Source organism: Rhinolophus ferrumequinum, chromosome 22 (genome assembly GCF_004115265.2).
Source record: "Rhinolophus ferrumequinum isolate MPI-CBG mRhiFer1 chromosome 22, mRhiFer1_v1.p, whole genome shotgun sequence".
Classification (NCBI taxonomy): domain Eukaryota; kingdom Metazoa; phylum Chordata; class Mammalia; order Chiroptera; family Rhinolophidae; genus Rhinolophus; species Rhinolophus ferrumequinum.
Genome location: NC_046305.1, coordinates 49,414,706 through 49,431,044, shown reverse-complemented (window position 1 = coordinate 49,431,044; position 16,339 = coordinate 49,414,706). Strand labels below are relative to the sequence as shown.

The following is a 16,339-nucleotide window of genomic DNA, read 5'->3' as shown; positions in this document are numbered from 1 at the left end:
TCTAAAGAGAAGAGCCAGTAGCCCGCCACCAGCACAAGTGACCACCAGTGCCTCCATTACCTTGCTATGCATGACCTTTCCAGACTGTTGCCCACAACCGGTCCTCAAGAACAAACGCTTCTTCCTTACAGACTATGCACCTATCCCAGAACTAGGCCCTCTTCACTTTTTCCACACGCCCTTTATCCATAGCCAGTGCCAATTCTTTCAAAACAACTTTCGTCTTTGTTTTCTAAACCCGAGATATGAAGGATCCGTCAATGCCAGAAGTGCGTAGCCCTGCCGCTGCTGGTGCAGACAGCGCGCACCAGGACCCTGTCCTTTTCTGGCTGGCATCTGGTTCAATAAACGGTTTCTTTCAGAAAAGCTATTGGCCATGAAAGTTTTTTGTTTCCCACCCCCAAATCAGATAATCCAAAAATCATTTCTATTTAGTTTTACAAAAATAGTTTCTCTTCCTAACAAGTTTTCCATTGGCTAATATATATTGTGTATGCTTCTCCCCTGGTGATTTGACTACTGTAAGGAAATATGTACCAGAGACATATTATTTGGCCCGGAGAGACCAACCTGGAGTTAGAAAGCTGAATAGTACATTAGTTAAGGTTTAATGTGTTATTCCTTCAAAGGCCTTGATTCAGAGTCCTATGGAAAGAATGACAGGAATTGGGGAGGGCAGGGAGTTCACCAAAAGGAAGTAACCAGACAGTCAAGATTCTGTTTTTAGTCTGCAAACTGTCTTTGGTTAAGAGCCAGAAAACAACAGTTTATTTGGGGCTGAGCATAGATCAAAGGGGAAGGAGTGGATTTGTTGGACTTAAGTGGGTGGGTTTTCAACTTAATATAATAATGAACTTTTCAATAAATAGAGTGGCTCATTCCGGAAGGGTGGCTTTGATGGAGTTCGCCATCACCGGCTGTGTTTAAGCCTAAGTGGCATTCTTGTGAGAAATATAATAATCAGTATTCACGTACCCTTCAGTCCGCAAATGTGTATTAAAGTTCACTCTGTCCAAGGTGCATACAGAATACGAAGAGGAATCAAATGGAGTCCTCTCTGCCAGTGTCAACGCAGTGCTTCTTACACTTTACCAGGCACACACCTTCCTCTGAGGACCTTGTAAAGTGCAGATTCTTATTCTGTAGGATGGGGCCAGGTTTTGCACTTCTAACAAGTTCCCAGGTGATGCCTGTGCTGCCAGTCCCTGAAACACACGTTGAGTGCCAAGGATTTCGTGGAGGGAATGAGACATAGAATCGTAACACAAAGTAAGAATTGGTAAATGCCACTAACTGGTAAAGTTCCATTAATCATCAGTAAAAGCTGGGATTTGTCCCAAACCCAGGTCTGTCTTCCCCCTTTTCTGCCCTCAGAGTTCCTTCTGATGTTTTTGTTCCTGCACTCTTTCTTGAATTTCATTTCTTCCGGGTTCGTTAATTGATATGCCATTTCTTAGAATAGCTTTCTCCTCTTCAGAGTAACATTTTACTAATTTATCAAGGTTTATTTCGTAACCACTCCATCTTCCCTGGGGCCCCAGTCGCGGCTGACAGCTCCCTACACCACTTAATTTTAGCCTGGACCAATCCTTCTGCGTCAGTGGAAAGTCCGTTTTCCTATCCCCCCCGGACACCACCTCTCCGGGGCGACTGCCACAAAGACGCTGTCCAGAAAATGTTTTGGCGAAGCTGAGCCCAGGTGAGGGGGCCCGAGAAGAAAACCCCGCTCCTCGGGGTACAGAGCACCGGTGCCTGGCTGGCGGTCCCCAATGTCATTCGGGAACCGTGTGATCCGCGCGGCAGGCCCGGGAGCTCCGCGCACTGACGTTGCCCGGTGCAGTGTCGCCGGGCGGGCTGTCCGGGTGCAGCCAGTCCCCAGCGGACGGGCGGGAGCCCCCGCCGAGCACGGAAGGCCGCCCACGACCGCCTACCATGGAGGCGGCGGCGGCTAGAGAGGCCGGCGGGCCGGGCAGCTGCGCGGCGGGGCCGCAGGGAAGGCGCGCGGGGCGGGACCGCACAGCCGGCCTTGTAGCCATTTTAGGAGGAAACCCGGCTCCCTAGCTCCGCGCGTGGCTTCAATTTCAATAACTTTATTGGTGGCCTTAGCCGCAGAGCATCCATCGCGCCTGTGGCCCGGGGAGGAGGGAGCGCGTCTCAGGAGGTGATGGGGTGGGGGCGTGAGCGCTGGGATGCAGGGGAGTTCCCGAAAGCGGGTTTCCTGAGCAGCGGGCAGGGAGGGGGTTCGGGGCGCTCCTGGAGGCCGGGGAGGGAGGGCACCCACGGGCACGGCTTCCCTGCGGCGGGGATTCCGTTGCCCGTGTCCCCAGGCGCAGGGGTGGGGCTGCGCGCGCCCCTGACGTGGCCGCAGGGGTGTTCCTCGCACGGTGCTTTTCCCCACGGCAGGTGGCCCCCGACACGAGCTGCAGCCATGGGAAACACCACCAGCGACCGGGTGGCCGGGGAGCGCCACGGCGCCAAGGCAGCACGCGCTGAGGGCACCGGCGGCCATGGCCCGGGCAAGGAGCACAAGATCATGGTGGGCAGCACGGACGACCCCAGCGTCTTCAGTCTGCAGGACTCCAAGGTGGGCGTCCCTTCGCCCCCCGTGGGTGGCGATGCTGCAGTGGGCGGGGCGTCAGGGCGCCTCCTCACTTTCTTAATTCTTACCACGCTGATCTGGGTGATGACTTTTTGAATTAAAGGGATTTGGGGGGGACGGAGATGTTGGATGGTAATTCCTCTCGCGGTACTGCCTCAAAATAGGGCGGAAGCGGGGTTCTTGTTTGCCGATTAATCTGTTGGACACATTTTTAAGAGGATAGCAGGATGCCAGCCCCCCACCTCGCCTCCCAATCTTTGGTTCTCCTGACAGGCACGGTGCCCTCTTCTACCGTACTGATGAATTTGTAGTGTCAGCGCTGCCGGAAAACTTTAGAGGTTTCCTGAGTTGCCGCCCATAGCTGGTGGTTTCTCACATTTGCCCTGAGGTGGGTAAATGAGGTTCTTTTTTCTCTCTGTGTCAGTATCATTTTTGCCCTTGTAGGAGCTCAGCACTTCTGACCGTCTTCACCTTGGTCTTGACTGTGAGGAACAATCACTTGCTTATTTGAATACTTCCTCCTAGTCTTGTACATCCATAAAGGACATCGCTGCTCAGTTTTTGTCCCATACTTTATAGCTGTGGTGCTGAGGTTGTGCTTCTTTCGTGCCCAGCTGCTCAAGTGGCAGAACAAATCATTCCAGGATTTCTCCAGTAGCCAGTAGTACCTCAGTATGTCACCAGGGCTGAAAGCGGGACAACCCACGCTGCCCCAAAGACCTTGTGCTGGCGTCCAAGGACTCTGAGCGGAGTGGCAACTTGTGGGCACTCTGTAGAAAGGGCAAACTGAGCTGACAGCACTGTGATTACCACCCAAATGCTTTTCTTATCACTTTTAGAGCTACAGCATTAAGTACGTTAAGGCTGACTGGGATGAATTAGAAAAACGGAGAGATTGAGGAGACGAGTATGTTTGATGTCCCCTATGCCTTCCCACGAAGTAAATGGAGCATGATTTGCCACGTTGGCAGCTCATGGAATTTGGTTGTTTATTTTCTTGGATCTCGACTGAGAACATAATCAGAAGTGAGAGTGATCAAAAGGACCATTTCTTGGGGTTTCTTCTCCCTTCCTTTCTCCTCCCACTTCAGGACGTCTTCCTCATCATGAGGGCTGTCCACCCACCCAGTACTTCTTCAGGGCTTTCTCAAGGTGACCTCCCTCACTGCATTTTCCCCCTTTTCCTACACTGATGACTCAGGATTTAAGGACAGTGTATTTGTCAAACTGTGACTGCAGTAAGTGGTGTACTGAATACAAGCCAGATTGCTTTATTGGAAATGGAACCTATTTGGGATGATTCTTTGCCTTACCTCAGTCTTGCCATTTGTGAAATCAGAAAACTATTTCTGATTGTTCCTAAGGTCTCTTCCAAATCTAAAATTTTACAGTTCTCAACCTTCCTACTGTCTTTACTTCAATATCAATGTTTCACTTAAACATCTCAAACTGTAGTTCGAATTTTCTCTTTTCCGAATGATTTTGCTGACTATTTAACTTGACATAAACAGCCTTTCTGCTAGTCATCTGCCCGCATGCCGACCACAGAAATGTCACATGTGGAAGGGCTTTCTTCCAAACTAGGCATATTAATAGTTTGTAGCTTTCAAATTCTAAACCGGAAATCCTAAATCATAAAAGTAACTGGCAGTGGGGCCACCTTCTTCTGTTCCCAGTCCAATTTGCACATTAAAATCACCTGAAATTTGCTTAAACACTTTATGGATAAAAGGAAACATTTTCCATGTTTCAAACCAGGAAAACAGTGTACTGAAGTCCCAAATACCAACGTAAACAATGATCAAATTGTGAACGAAATGACATCATCTTTACCCCAATCCACTCCCCCCACCAATTATTTTGAAGCAAAATACTGGCTTATCAAAGATTATTTTACCTGTAAATACTTTAGGACAGATCTCTAAAGATTAGTTTTTCTTTCTTTATTCCACTATATCACAGCATTATTATCTGGTCAGATTTTTAAAAAAGATTGCCAGGCCATATATCTGAATCAAGAGTGCATTGCTTGAACAATATGGAAATCGAGGCTTTCTCTTAAGCCACTTCCTTATATAATGTCAAAGTCCCTTCAATTCTCTGTCTCGGTTTGCTTCAGCTTATGCTGGTTTCTCATAGTGCAGTTTTGAGGATTATCGAGAGACAGTATGGAAGGTAGACTACCCCAGCCATTTTGAAAATAAAACCCAAACGAATAAGCTAGTCCTTTTAATTTTTATTTAACCCACACTATTTTATTTGGTAATCTTTTGATTTGATACTGTACAGTCTTATTTACCTATTTATCAAAGTCACTGAAGCCAATGTAGAGTGGAGATCAGCAAACTTCTTCTGTAAAGGGCCAAACAGTAAATATTTTAGACTAGCGGATCATATAGTCTGTGTCACAACTACTCAGCTCTGCCTCTGTAACATGAAAGCAGCTGTAGATCAAAAAGTAAATGAATGAGCTTGGCTCTTTCCCAATAAAACTTGACAAAAGCATCTGGCTCACTGGCCATAGTTTGCCAGCTCATGTTCTAAAGGATGGCATGTGAAGAAGAGACTGTTTCAAGACATGACCTCTGCCTGAACCTCAAGCTAGATCCAGCTAGATGATGGCCAGAATGGAGATTGCTTCCTGTAAATCCCCTCGACCCGTCCCCTAGGGCTTACCCAGGCCCATTTCCCCCTAATCTGGGCCGGCTCACACCCCCAGTACTTCTATCCATCCACTCCTGTTCTATATAATTCCTTAGTTCCTGCAACAGGATGCGGCGCGTACCCACGGTGTCTTGCCAACGCCCAACACACATGCCTCATATCTGAGTTCCATTAATAAACTCCTGATGCAATGATGGAGTTGTCAGCCTCTCTTCAGTCTCTCAGCCCTGGGAAATTTTCCCAACACGGTAATGAAAAGAAACTAAATAAGGAATCAATTTTTTTCAGAATCCTACAGACCTCATTTGATACTGGAACTGCTTGTATTAAAGGGAGCTGATGTTCCCTGAGGCTCCAGAATTTTCATTCCTACACCTAAAATAATTACTATAAACCTGACATAGTTGAGCAAGTAAGATTTCATAAACCACTTCTCACAATTTAAGAAACCAGTGATTGGGTTTTTATGTTTTTAGTCTTTTGGAACCTATCAGCTATAATGGAGTTTTTGAATTACTTATGAATTTCAGTATTTCTAAGTTCCATTACGACTGATAATTGAGAGCTGTACATATTTGCATGTGAAAAATACAAGTCCAACTTAATTATTTTTTATAGAACCATACTTTGTTTTCATATTGTTTCCTTTGAAGAGGCACCGAGAAGCATATCATAATTGCCTGCCTGTGAGTTAATCTGGTAATAGGGAGTATGCTTCTTTTTTTTTTTCCCCCAAAGGGAGATCTTAAGACGCTGAAAGGGTGAGTGATATATGTAGACCTGGAAATTAGGCGTGGATTTGAACAGCCCTTGAGCACAAGCCATTTGACCATTTTGGTCCCAGATGAATTCTTTTTCTATAGTTTGTTCAAGACCTGATTTAGTTGCTAATTTCAGGGTTCACTGATCCTTAGCAGAAACCTAGCACCCCTCCTTGCCCTAGGGAGGAGAGTGACCTTGTAAGAATTCCTGGGTCACAACTGAAGGATGACCTGATTCTTCTTATAGCTCCCTGGGGACAAAGAGTTTGTATCCTGGCAGCAGGATCTGGATGATTCGGTGAAGCCTACACAGCAGGCCCGGCCCACTGTGATCCGCTGGTCTGAAGGAGGCAAGGAGGTCTTCATCTCTGGGTCCTTCAACAACTGGAGCGCCAAGATCCCACTGATTAAGAGGTGAACACAAGTGTCTTGGTTGAGTCTACAGAGCCCAGGAGTAGGGGCCCGGCTGAACGACTCCCTTCCACCTGCTAGGGAGTCTATGATGCAACATTTTCTGTGACCCGAGGCTACACCCGTGCCTGATAGCAAGTCAGAGATGTTTTACCAGTTAGAATATGACTGCCTCAGAGGGACTTAATGTCACATTCTCTAGGACTGTGTTAATACAAGTCCTTTGTATGCTTGTGGGAAGTCTTCTGTAACTGGCTGAGTCCAGCTGCTCTGACTTCCGCACTAAAACCAAACACATCGTGAAGTTCTAGGCAGTAATGTTACTTGTTGCTTGCAGAGCACTAATGAATTACTAAACAGGTGATCAGAAAGGCCTACCTGTCAGTAGGTAATTTTCCATAAAATGATCAGCAACATGTGGAAAGGGTACCTCGAGCCACGTCTGTATCCTGAATCTACCGCTTTCGTATTTCCACTCGGGAGGGATGTGTTCTGCTGAAGCAAAATAGTTGTACTAAGGTGAACCATTTTGTGGGATTAAGGTAAGGTCTTCATTATTCTTTTCCAGATATTAGTTAGGAACTAAGGTAATTGGGAGGGACTGGCAAATACATGCTCAACATGATACAGGAAAGGAGCTGGTGTTTGTGAATGATTGTCAGTCCGGGGGTACAGCCGCTTCGCAGTGTGGCAGATAACGGCTATGATACTGGGATTGCCTCATGGTTTTTACCTTCATATTCTGTCTTCTAATAGGCATGTGCCCTGTTTCCCTTTGTTTTCTTCTGTAGCCATAATGACTTTGTGGCCATCCTGGACCTCCCCGAGGGAGAGCACCAGTACAAGTTCTTCGTGGATGGACAGTGGGTTCATGATCCATCAGAGGTGAGACCTTGATCTCTCGTAACGGTCTCCTTTGAGCTCTTCTTCCCATTGGTGTCAGACGTCAGTGCTGTCAGGACTGATGGACAGCAGCTCTCCTCCACTGGGGGATTTCTTTCTTGATAAAAGACGAACGGGGCGTGTACGATCGTTTTTTAAGAAGAGGAGAGTTGGGCGGAAGAGATCCATTTGAAACCGGGACTCATGCATTTTTTTCTATTCACTGTTTCAGCCTGTGGTTACCAGTCAGCTTGGTACGATTAACAACTTGATCCACGTCAAGAAATCTGATTTTGAGGTGTTTGATGCTTTAAATTTAGATTCCATGGAAAGCTCGGAGACATCTTGTCGAGGTAACTTTGGAGTATGCGCTCTTTCTTGCTGTGTTTTTCTTATAATGCATGTTCCTTCCCAAGAGTGGTTTTCGTTTGTTTTTTCATTTTCTCAGGGATCTTCTGAATTTTATTTATAGATGTTTCTTCTGTAAACATTTAGGTCCCCTCCCTCCCTGAGACAAATAAAATCTTAGACCCTGGCAACCACAAATTTACTTTGTGTCTCTATGGATTTGTCTATTATGTCCCAAATAGGCAAATCCATAAATGGGATCATACGATATGTGGTCTTTTGTGTCTAGCTTCTTTCACTTACCATGTATTCAGGATTCATGTTGTTACATGTATCAGTACTGCATTCCTTTTCATGGGTGAATAAAACTCCACTGTGTGGATAGACGACTTTGTTTATCCACCCATTAGCTGGTGGACATTTGGATTGTTTCCACTTTTTGTCTATTATAAACAATGCTGTTACAAACATCTGTGTTTTGTCTGGACAGATATTTTCATTTCTCTTGGGCATATACCCAGGAGTGTAATTTCTGGGTCATATGGTAACTTTATGTTTAACTTCCGGAGGAACTGCCAAACTATTCTCCTTTTTACGTTCCCAGTGGGAACAGTACAAAGGTTCCAATTTCTCCACATCTTCACTAACAGTTATCCTCAATCTTTTTTATTATCGCCATTTTAATGAGTGTGAAGTGCTATCTTATTGTGGTTTTGATTTGCATTTCCCTAGTGACTACTACCTTGTTAGTAAATTTGTTCTCATTGTTGCAATCATTGTAATGTCAGTAGTCTTAGAGTTTATAACCTTGTTGTCTATTGCTTGGATGGGAAAGAGAAGAAATCTAATCTTTCCATATTGTTTAACAGTTCACAGGGCATTGTCACATCTGTTACCTCACTTGAGTCCTATAAAAACATTGTGAATTAGGGCAGAGATGATTTTCATTTTATGAATGAGGAAAAGGACCTTAGGGGAAGGGATTTGTCCCAGGTCCTACAGCTGATAAACGGAGAGCTCTGCCCTAAACCTATGTCTTCTACCCCTCATCTCCTCTGTCCTCCACACCATGTTGAGGAACTTCATGCTTTATGTTTAGAGTGACTCAGACTTTTTCTTTGGCTGCCTTACAGTGGTAGATCCAACAGGCCACAAGTTTATGGTCCACGATTTAATATTAGCTGCCATGTATTAATTTGTAATTAATTAAATTAATTTTTTCATGCATTTTTACTAGTTATCCAACTTTCCCTTACATTTGGATAAATATCTTCCAGACCTTTCCAGCTCACCCCCAGGGCCTTACGGTCAAGAAATGTATGTGTTCCGATCCGAGGAGAGATTCAAATCCCCACCCATCTTGCCTCCTCACCTTCTCCAAGTTATTCTTAACAAGGACACTAATATTTCTGTGAGTATCCTGAAAGCAATGCTGGGGCATCAGGGGGTCACTAGGACCATCTGAGCCAAAGTTTAGGATTTCTAGATTTGGATTATTACAAAGATGTGTTGAGAGTATAAATCGTATACGTATCAGTAGCATTACAGATTCCTTTCCCAGGGCTGAATTGTGCCTTTCCAGGTTCTGATATCAAAATTCATAGTTGTCTTCTGGTCCTAATAAGTCAGGTCTGGAGCTATGGATTACTAGAACCAATTCCTGGGACTTCTATTCCAACACAAGAAAAGGAGTATTTATCATTTGGGGATATACAAAAGAACTATAAGGGGTTTTTTGTGTGTGTAGGGAGGGTGGGGTGCACATAATTTACATCTCTAGTCAATTCACTTGATTTCCACTAAGATTATTTTTGTATCTTAACATGAATCTTCTATATGTATTGCGGGGAAGATTTTTATCTTCGCTCTACTTAGGAAGATGAATAGATGCAGAGGCTAGCGTTTCTGCCCTGGACTCAGAATTTTCCTCGTTTTCTGTAGTGAGAATGTATTATTGATATATACACACAAGAGTGAGTACATTATTTAAAAGAAATAAGACATTCTAATTTAGAGTTTCTCAACAATCCCAAAGGGCTCTGAGGAAGAGTAAATGGTTTTGTTTAAAACTGCATTTAACCCCATTCAGTGATTTTTTTTTTTTCTCTTAGTGTGACCCAGCCTTGCTCCCCGAACCCAATCACGTTATGCTGAACCATCTGTACGCATTGTCCATTAAGGTAAGTGGTGGGCCTGGCTCTTCACAGAGCTCCCCAAACTGGGAGGGAAGGGTGACACATGCCCCACCCCCACCCCTCCAGTGGTTACTTGCTCTGCTATTTCACTGAAGCTGTAGCTGGTCAAATTATAGGAGAAGTTTTTTTAACTACTGGGTAGTTTCTTATTACGGTTTTTTCCCTAAAATCTTGGTATATCTGTGTTCTGGCTAGTGGAATTACTGTGATAGAATGGACTTTTTTTGGTCCCTGGTTTCTTTTAGATAGCTATAACCTTTATACCGCCTATTTAATTAAGTTTGAGTTCACAGCACTAGGATTTCATTTGCAGAAAAAGCAAGTTTAGCTTCCTGTTCAAAGAATGCTTGAATGTGGTATTCAGGACCCCATTTTTTAAAGGTGGCCGCGAGCTACTTTTGAGTGCCTCAGTCATATTTACCCAAGTGGTTGCATCTCTCCCATACATGTGTTCCGGTCACAAAGAGAAATGTGACCAGATTTGCCCTGTCCCCTCCAACTCTTGATTTCTCTGCTGCTTTAGCGGCCAAGTTGAAAATACCCTCTCAGTCTAGTTGTGTCTCTGTAGTGTGGCTTTTGGAATAAAGTTGGACACAGCTATGCGGTTACCAAACTGGGCTGATCACCATCAGAATCTCCTGGGAAGTTTGGCAAAGTACAAATTCAGAGGCTTTATCCCCAGGGCTGCTGAAGAAGTGCATGCAGGACGGGCCCCAGTCATCTTTTTAAGCTGCTTATATTTCTTAGATGTGCACCCAGATTAGAGAAATCATGGATAAGAACTTCTTTAACAGATGATATGGTACTTTATGTATCCCTGAATTTCATTTTCTATGACCTTGTGAGGTAAGTATGATTTTAACCCGTTTTATAGATAAAGAAACTTAAGACTCAGAGAAGGTCAAATTGCCAATAAGTACCAGAGAGAGGACTGAAGCTCAGTCTTCCTACCTTCATTCCATGCTCTCTCCTAGAGACTGCTGTACCAGGTTTTTCCACATAGGTCTTTCTTTACCTCCTCCTCATTTCTACTGAAGCCTTCCTGGGGTTGAACTTTTTCCTCACCTTGCTTCTGTCATATTTAGGCTGTGATCAGCATACACTGGTCCCAGAATGTTAATCTGAAAAGCATTCGCTGTGGATAATACAGCCCAGGAGAAACCAGGAAGATACACTGTCTTCTCGACTGCACTTGCTCAGGTTCTTTGGGATCTGACCGACTTTTGCCTCTTGTAACCGGCTATCCACACTGGTTCTGACCCAGGTCAAGGTCTTTCATATTGTGATTCAGCTTGGCCTTGATCCATTGGATTGAGATTCTTTCCAAGGAGGATTTGGGGGTCTGCTTTGTTCAAGGAGAGAGGGGGATTCCTGAGTCCCCATTTGATCACAGAGGACTTTTTTAAGTTCATCCCTGGCATTAAATGGGAATTAGACCTGCTTCAAGGCTTGGAAATCTTTTTTTTAAAGGATCCCTGCCCTTTCTTCTCATGGCATTTAAGACTTTCTTCTAGAAATGGATGGCAAGATATTTATTTTTTTCTTTGCTAGTTTTAAGCCCAGTGTTCAAATTTGAAGTGGGAAGGACACGAGGTAGGAGACTAATATTTCTTCAGCACCTACATTCTATCAGGTACTATGCCAAATATTCTAATCATCACAGCCACCTTACTGGTGAGTGTGCTCCTTTGTAATGATGATGATGAGAAAAAAGACTTAGAGACATCAAGCAGATTATTCAAGGCCACAAACAGAGTAACAGTAGGAATCAGGATTGGAACGTAAGTTGACTTGACTCCAAAACCAACCTCCTATGATACCAAATCGTGTCTCTTAAAAATGAGCCACTGCGGAGAGCCAGCGGCTGGGGGGACCTGCCTGAACTAATGAATTAGCTGTGTGTGTCTCTTCCCCTTGCAGGACAGTGTGATGGTCCTTAGTGCAACCCATCGCTACAAGAAGAAGTATGTCACTACTCTGCTGTACAAGCCCATCTGAAGGGATCCCTTCCTGCCTCCAGGATTCAGAAGCATCTCCCTTGCCCTTCTGGACTGGACCAGTCTCACCTGAGACTGGAAAGCTGATTTGCTTTGAGGCTGATGTGTGTGTTTCAGGGCCTGAGTAGGACACTCTGCTTTTGCATTTGTTCAAGATGAGAGCTTTACGAATTCTTGGAATTTAAGAAAAAAAAATTACGCATATATCTACCTAAGAGAAGAAGGTTAATGGAAGCCTGCTAGCTAGATGTAGCCTCTGCCTGTGGGGACTCCCCAAGACCCGTTTGGGGAGCTGCAAGAAGAACCACCCATTAGAGGAAGCTTTTTCCCTAAAATGAATGAAGAGCAAACTCTCAGGATCCTTGATGGTAGAGAGCCTGGCACTGCCACCTTGGCTCTCCAAGGGATGGACGTGTGCCAGACGCCTGCCCTACTCACAGCTGCCTCCCTGCCGGAGCAGCTTTTCTTGCATGGGTTTTCTGTATTCCCAGGGTCTGTGGCACGATCTGTGTTTTCTTATATGATACCAGACGCCCCTTCGTCCTCACATTTCATATTCTTGCTTTGATATCCTCCGTCAGATCCCACACCTGACCCTTCCCTGACACAAAACTCCTTGGGTAAGTGACTCCTTTCCAAGGCTGTGTGAGACCTGTCCCACCTCAGACACTAAGGCTGCCAGAAAGTCTCCTTTTTAGGCCAGCACCGGCCCAGGCCACCTTGTTACTGCTTGTTTTAAGTTGTAAGGAAAACACGGCTCGGCACTGTAAGAAGGCAGGAGTGTGGGTCTGCTTGGGTTTGGTTTGACTGCTCAGGCTGTCCTGGCCCATTCCCGTGGGCTTTCCCACCGGGCCTGGCCCTGTCGCCTTATTTTCTTTCACAGATGCTTTGAAGGTGGGACTGGAACCAAGGAAAACTTTCATGTCTTTTGTCCTAAGGAATTATAAAATGCCTTTTCACTGGTCTTCCGGGACTGTCCAGGAGAACTTCAGGCTCTTGATAAATGGTTCCCAGGACCATGTGCTCTTGTCTGGCCCTCTGCAATCTTACATGAAGGGGGCTGACCCAGTCCCTGTTGTTACACTAAACACTGCTCTGGACGCAGATTTCCTCAGGCTCATTTCATGCACCTGGAAGGTTCCCTCCTCTTGAAGATTCCTTAGGCCAGGAAGCAAGAAAGTGCTGTTGGGCTTCCCAATCATGGAAAGTGTCGCTGCCCCGCACTAAGTGCTAACAGGATCATTTTATTTGCCTCTTTTCAAAAAAGAAAGTGATGATAAAGTGGGGTCAATTTCCATTTGTGGAATGAGAAGTAGCTGTGCCATCACTCCTGGGGTTCTGAGAGAAAATAGTCTTTTCCAAGTATCTGTGGCTCTTCCATTACAGATAAATGCAAGTCAAACATTCAATACCGAAGGCGGCCAAACTTGATGCTTGAGAGACTCCTTCGCTACTAAGACGGGCCCAGCCACACTGAAAGGGCACCCACAGGTCAGTTGAGCTGCCTCCTGCCTTCCCCAAAGCTGACAACACAGTGGTCTTCGGGTAGGTAGACTTCTTAGACCTTGGGGGTGAGGCAGTAGAATATGTGGGGTTGTTGTTTTGCTGAGAATCAAATTGCTAAGTGCTCTGGGGGTGAATCGCTGAGAGTAAATACCATGTTAGCCACTCAAGGCCACCGCCTGCAGCAAAGGCGTTTGTGGAGAACTTTTATGGTCCCAACCACTTGTTTGAATGGTGTGCCATTTTAAAAAATCTAGGCCAAATCCTATTGTAACCAACTCTCAGAATCTACATTGTATTCAGTTTTGTTTTTTCCAATACCCATTAGTAAGTGGGCCACTTAGGAGGACTCAGAATCTTGGTTGTTACAGGAAGGATTTTGTCATACATTTCTTGTCAATAGTACTGAAATGTAATTGCCTATGTGTTCATGTATTAAAATTTTTGCTCCACACAGGTGTATCAGTAAAGTGGGGCAGGAAAAGCCTCAGGCTAAAAGCTTCTCTGAATTGGGTCTGGCTCCAAAGACAGTAGGTTTTGGGGCTGGTGACCTTTGCATCTGTCTAATCTGGAAATGTGCAGAGCGTGTCAGTTTCCCAAGTTCCGAGGTAATCTCTCAGCCTGATGTGACCTGGGAGCCTATTGGCTGGTATGGAAGGATCTGGTAAGAGAACTGGGGGATGACTCACTCATTCTGTGATTATATCCCAAGGCCCTGAGAAGCCCTATCACTCTGTCTATCCCCAAGAAACTTCTAGAAGGTAGGGAGGGAGGAAGGCAGCCCAAGTACAACTCAGTCGTTCTTTTATGTTGGTTAAAAAGAATAGTTTATTTTCTGTAGAATTTGGCAGATTTTAAAACTGAATAAAGGCAAGGAAAAAAAATTTTATCTCCCCTCCCCCTTTTTTTGTCTGTAGGAGTTTCACCGAGTCAGATGAGTAAGAAAATAGCTCTGGGGAGGGCCAATCTGAAAGAACTGCATCCTGGTTTGGGGGTTGTAGGAAAAAGAAGGAAAGAATGACTGAGTTGAGGAGTAATACTAGGAAAATAAAGACTTGAGTAACTCAGAACTGAAAATACTTTAGAAAAAAAAAAAATTGAATCAGACATACTGGTGTCCTTGGATCTCACTGTACAGAATTTCCTGTATAAACCGTTTTCCCTTTGTCTCTTGTTCCTATTCTCTACTCTTTCTTCTAAATTCTGCTTTAACTTGATTTGCCAGACAGACTTTACCAGGGTCTCAAGTCAAACATTACCGAAAATGAGTGTTAGTCATCATGCTGGTCGGGAAAACTTGTGTGTCGTGGTGATTCGCTGCTTTCAGCTTCGAGGTGAATGCGATCTAATCACTGAAGGCAGCACCCCTGGCCTCAATAGTGTTGGCTTTTGAAAACAATACTTGTATGGTAGAGAAATCTATAGAAGGAGAATCCAAGAGCAGTTTATGAGAGGATCCTGTAAACCCCGGCCCACTCCCTTCCCTCCCGTTATTTCTAGTCTCTTGTAGACCAAATGGATCTGAGAGAAAACCTCTGAAAGGTGTTGGCACTCTGTGTGTGCTGCTAAAAGGAAGTTTGGAAAGAAGCGTTACCTCCAGACTGGGCTTATATTAATCTGGCATATAAATAAAAGAGACATATTAATGATAGAATCCCCTGCTTTTACCTGGGGAAATAGGGCTTTTAAAATTTTGACCTCAACTAAAAATATTATGCAACAGTCTATGTTTGTGCGTGTTTGAAATACGTTCTGTTCTCAGAGGTGTCTAAATCCTCGTGTCCTAGTGACTTGGGTATGGGGTCACTAGCAGATACAGAGTTTGTTCCTCCATCATTCTGACTCCTCCTTAAAGCCAAGTTGTCACTCTGTTCTACCAGGGACCACTGACTTATTACCCACAGGATGGGGCACCTGGGAGGGGCAGGGGTTAAGGTCTCTCAAAACTCTGGATGTAGGCATTTGTCTGTCCTTAAGCGCCAATCACAATTGGAGGCTGAAGAGCTGTTGATTTCTGCAATGAACTCAAACTTTTGGAGTAAAAAGGTTACACCTATTTTAAAATTCTAAGAAAAAAGAAAAAAAACCCAAGAGTCTGCTACTTATGAAATCCAATTCTTAACAATGGAGTCCCTCTAGGATTCATATCTGGGCTTTGTCTTGATTTGCTTTTCTCAATTGTGCTTTGAAGTGAATAAGTTTTGTTAAAGATTACATTTTTGTATTAGTTCCAACATTAACTGGAATTGAATTATTGTGTGTAGCACAACGCTTTTGCAGTAAGATTGGTGTGAAATACTAAACACTATGGATTTTGTAGTCAGGTTCAATGCTCAAGAGATACCTACCATTAGATATTATATTATGTAATATCTTACTGTTCACCTACAGAACTCTTATCCAGGTTGTGGTTTTAGAACAGCCAAGCTCACTGGTGTTATTAGTTCTAAACTCCACCCTGGGCCCCATATGTGAGACGTGTTTGAATTTTGGTAAATGGGAAGACGTCGGTTGTTATTGCACTGAAGCATTTTGAATGAGCGCAGCTGTCATAAAGGGGGAATAAGACTAGAATTTGAGGGGAATTAGATATCTGAGAGTCCTCCTTTATGTGGTGCTTTCTGTAACCTTTAGTGCTGAGGTTCAGAGCTGCTTTTCAGTATTTCGCAAGAGTGGCATACAAGAAAGGATTTTAAGCTTTTCTCTGAATGTAATTTGTCATGTGATGTAACACATACAGAAATGTGAGTTTTTTCCCCCATAAAAGTATTGAATAAAAGTATTATACAGCAGTTATAGTTGAAGCCTTCATTGCTTACTGGTTATATCTTATCAAGACCTATCTACCTTGGTATTCTCAGGATCTAAAGAATGTCAATTCTCCACAGGCACATTTGAATAGAGACGTCATAGGACCCAGTGATGTCATCTTTACATCTGCCACTTTTCCTTCTCTTTCTGTTCTAGGGTAGGCCAGCA

The 16,339-nt window shown here is 44.4% G+C and overlaps 1 protein-coding gene across 2 annotated transcripts; it reads left to right on the top strand.

Moving 5' to 3' along the window:
• Window positions 1–1,363: 1,363 nt before the first annotated feature.
• On the top strand, window positions 1,364–13,659 carry PRKAB2 (protein kinase AMP-activated non-catalytic subunit beta 2). Of its 2 annotated transcripts, none has more exons than XM_033093130.1 (8): window positions 1,364–1,699; window positions 2,404–2,584; window positions 6,272–6,438; window positions 7,227–7,320; window positions 7,550–7,670; window positions 8,943–9,076; window positions 9,777–9,845; window positions 11,781–13,659. In XM_033093130.1, exons 2-8 carry the CDS (start codon window positions 2,429–2,431, stop codon window positions 11,856–11,858), a joined length of 819 nt encoding a protein of 272 aa, XP_032949021.1. In that variant the 5' UTR covers window positions 1,364–1,699; window positions 2,404–2,428; the 3' UTR covers window positions 11,859–13,659. The 2 variants fall into 2 exon arrangements, with proteins under 2 accessions (XP_032949021.1, XP_032949020.1); XM_033093129.1 differs by lacking the exon at window positions 1,364–1,699 and adding an exon at window positions 2,032–2,161.
• Window positions 13,660–16,339: the final 2,680 nt, after the last annotated feature.

Coding starts and splice junctions, on each gene's coding strand:
- PRKAB2 (XM_033093130.1), top strand. CDS start 2,429: ATGGGAAACACCACCAGCGACCGGGTGGCCGGGGAGCGCCACGGCGCC. Junction 7,671..8,942: donor CTCGGAGACATCTTGTCGAG/GTAACTTTGGAG, acceptor AATATCTTCCAG/ACCTTTCCAGCTCACCCCCA. Junction 9,846..11,780: donor TGTACGCATTGTCCATTAAG/GTAAGTGGTGGG, acceptor TTCCCCTTGCAG/GACAGTGTGATGGTCCTTAG.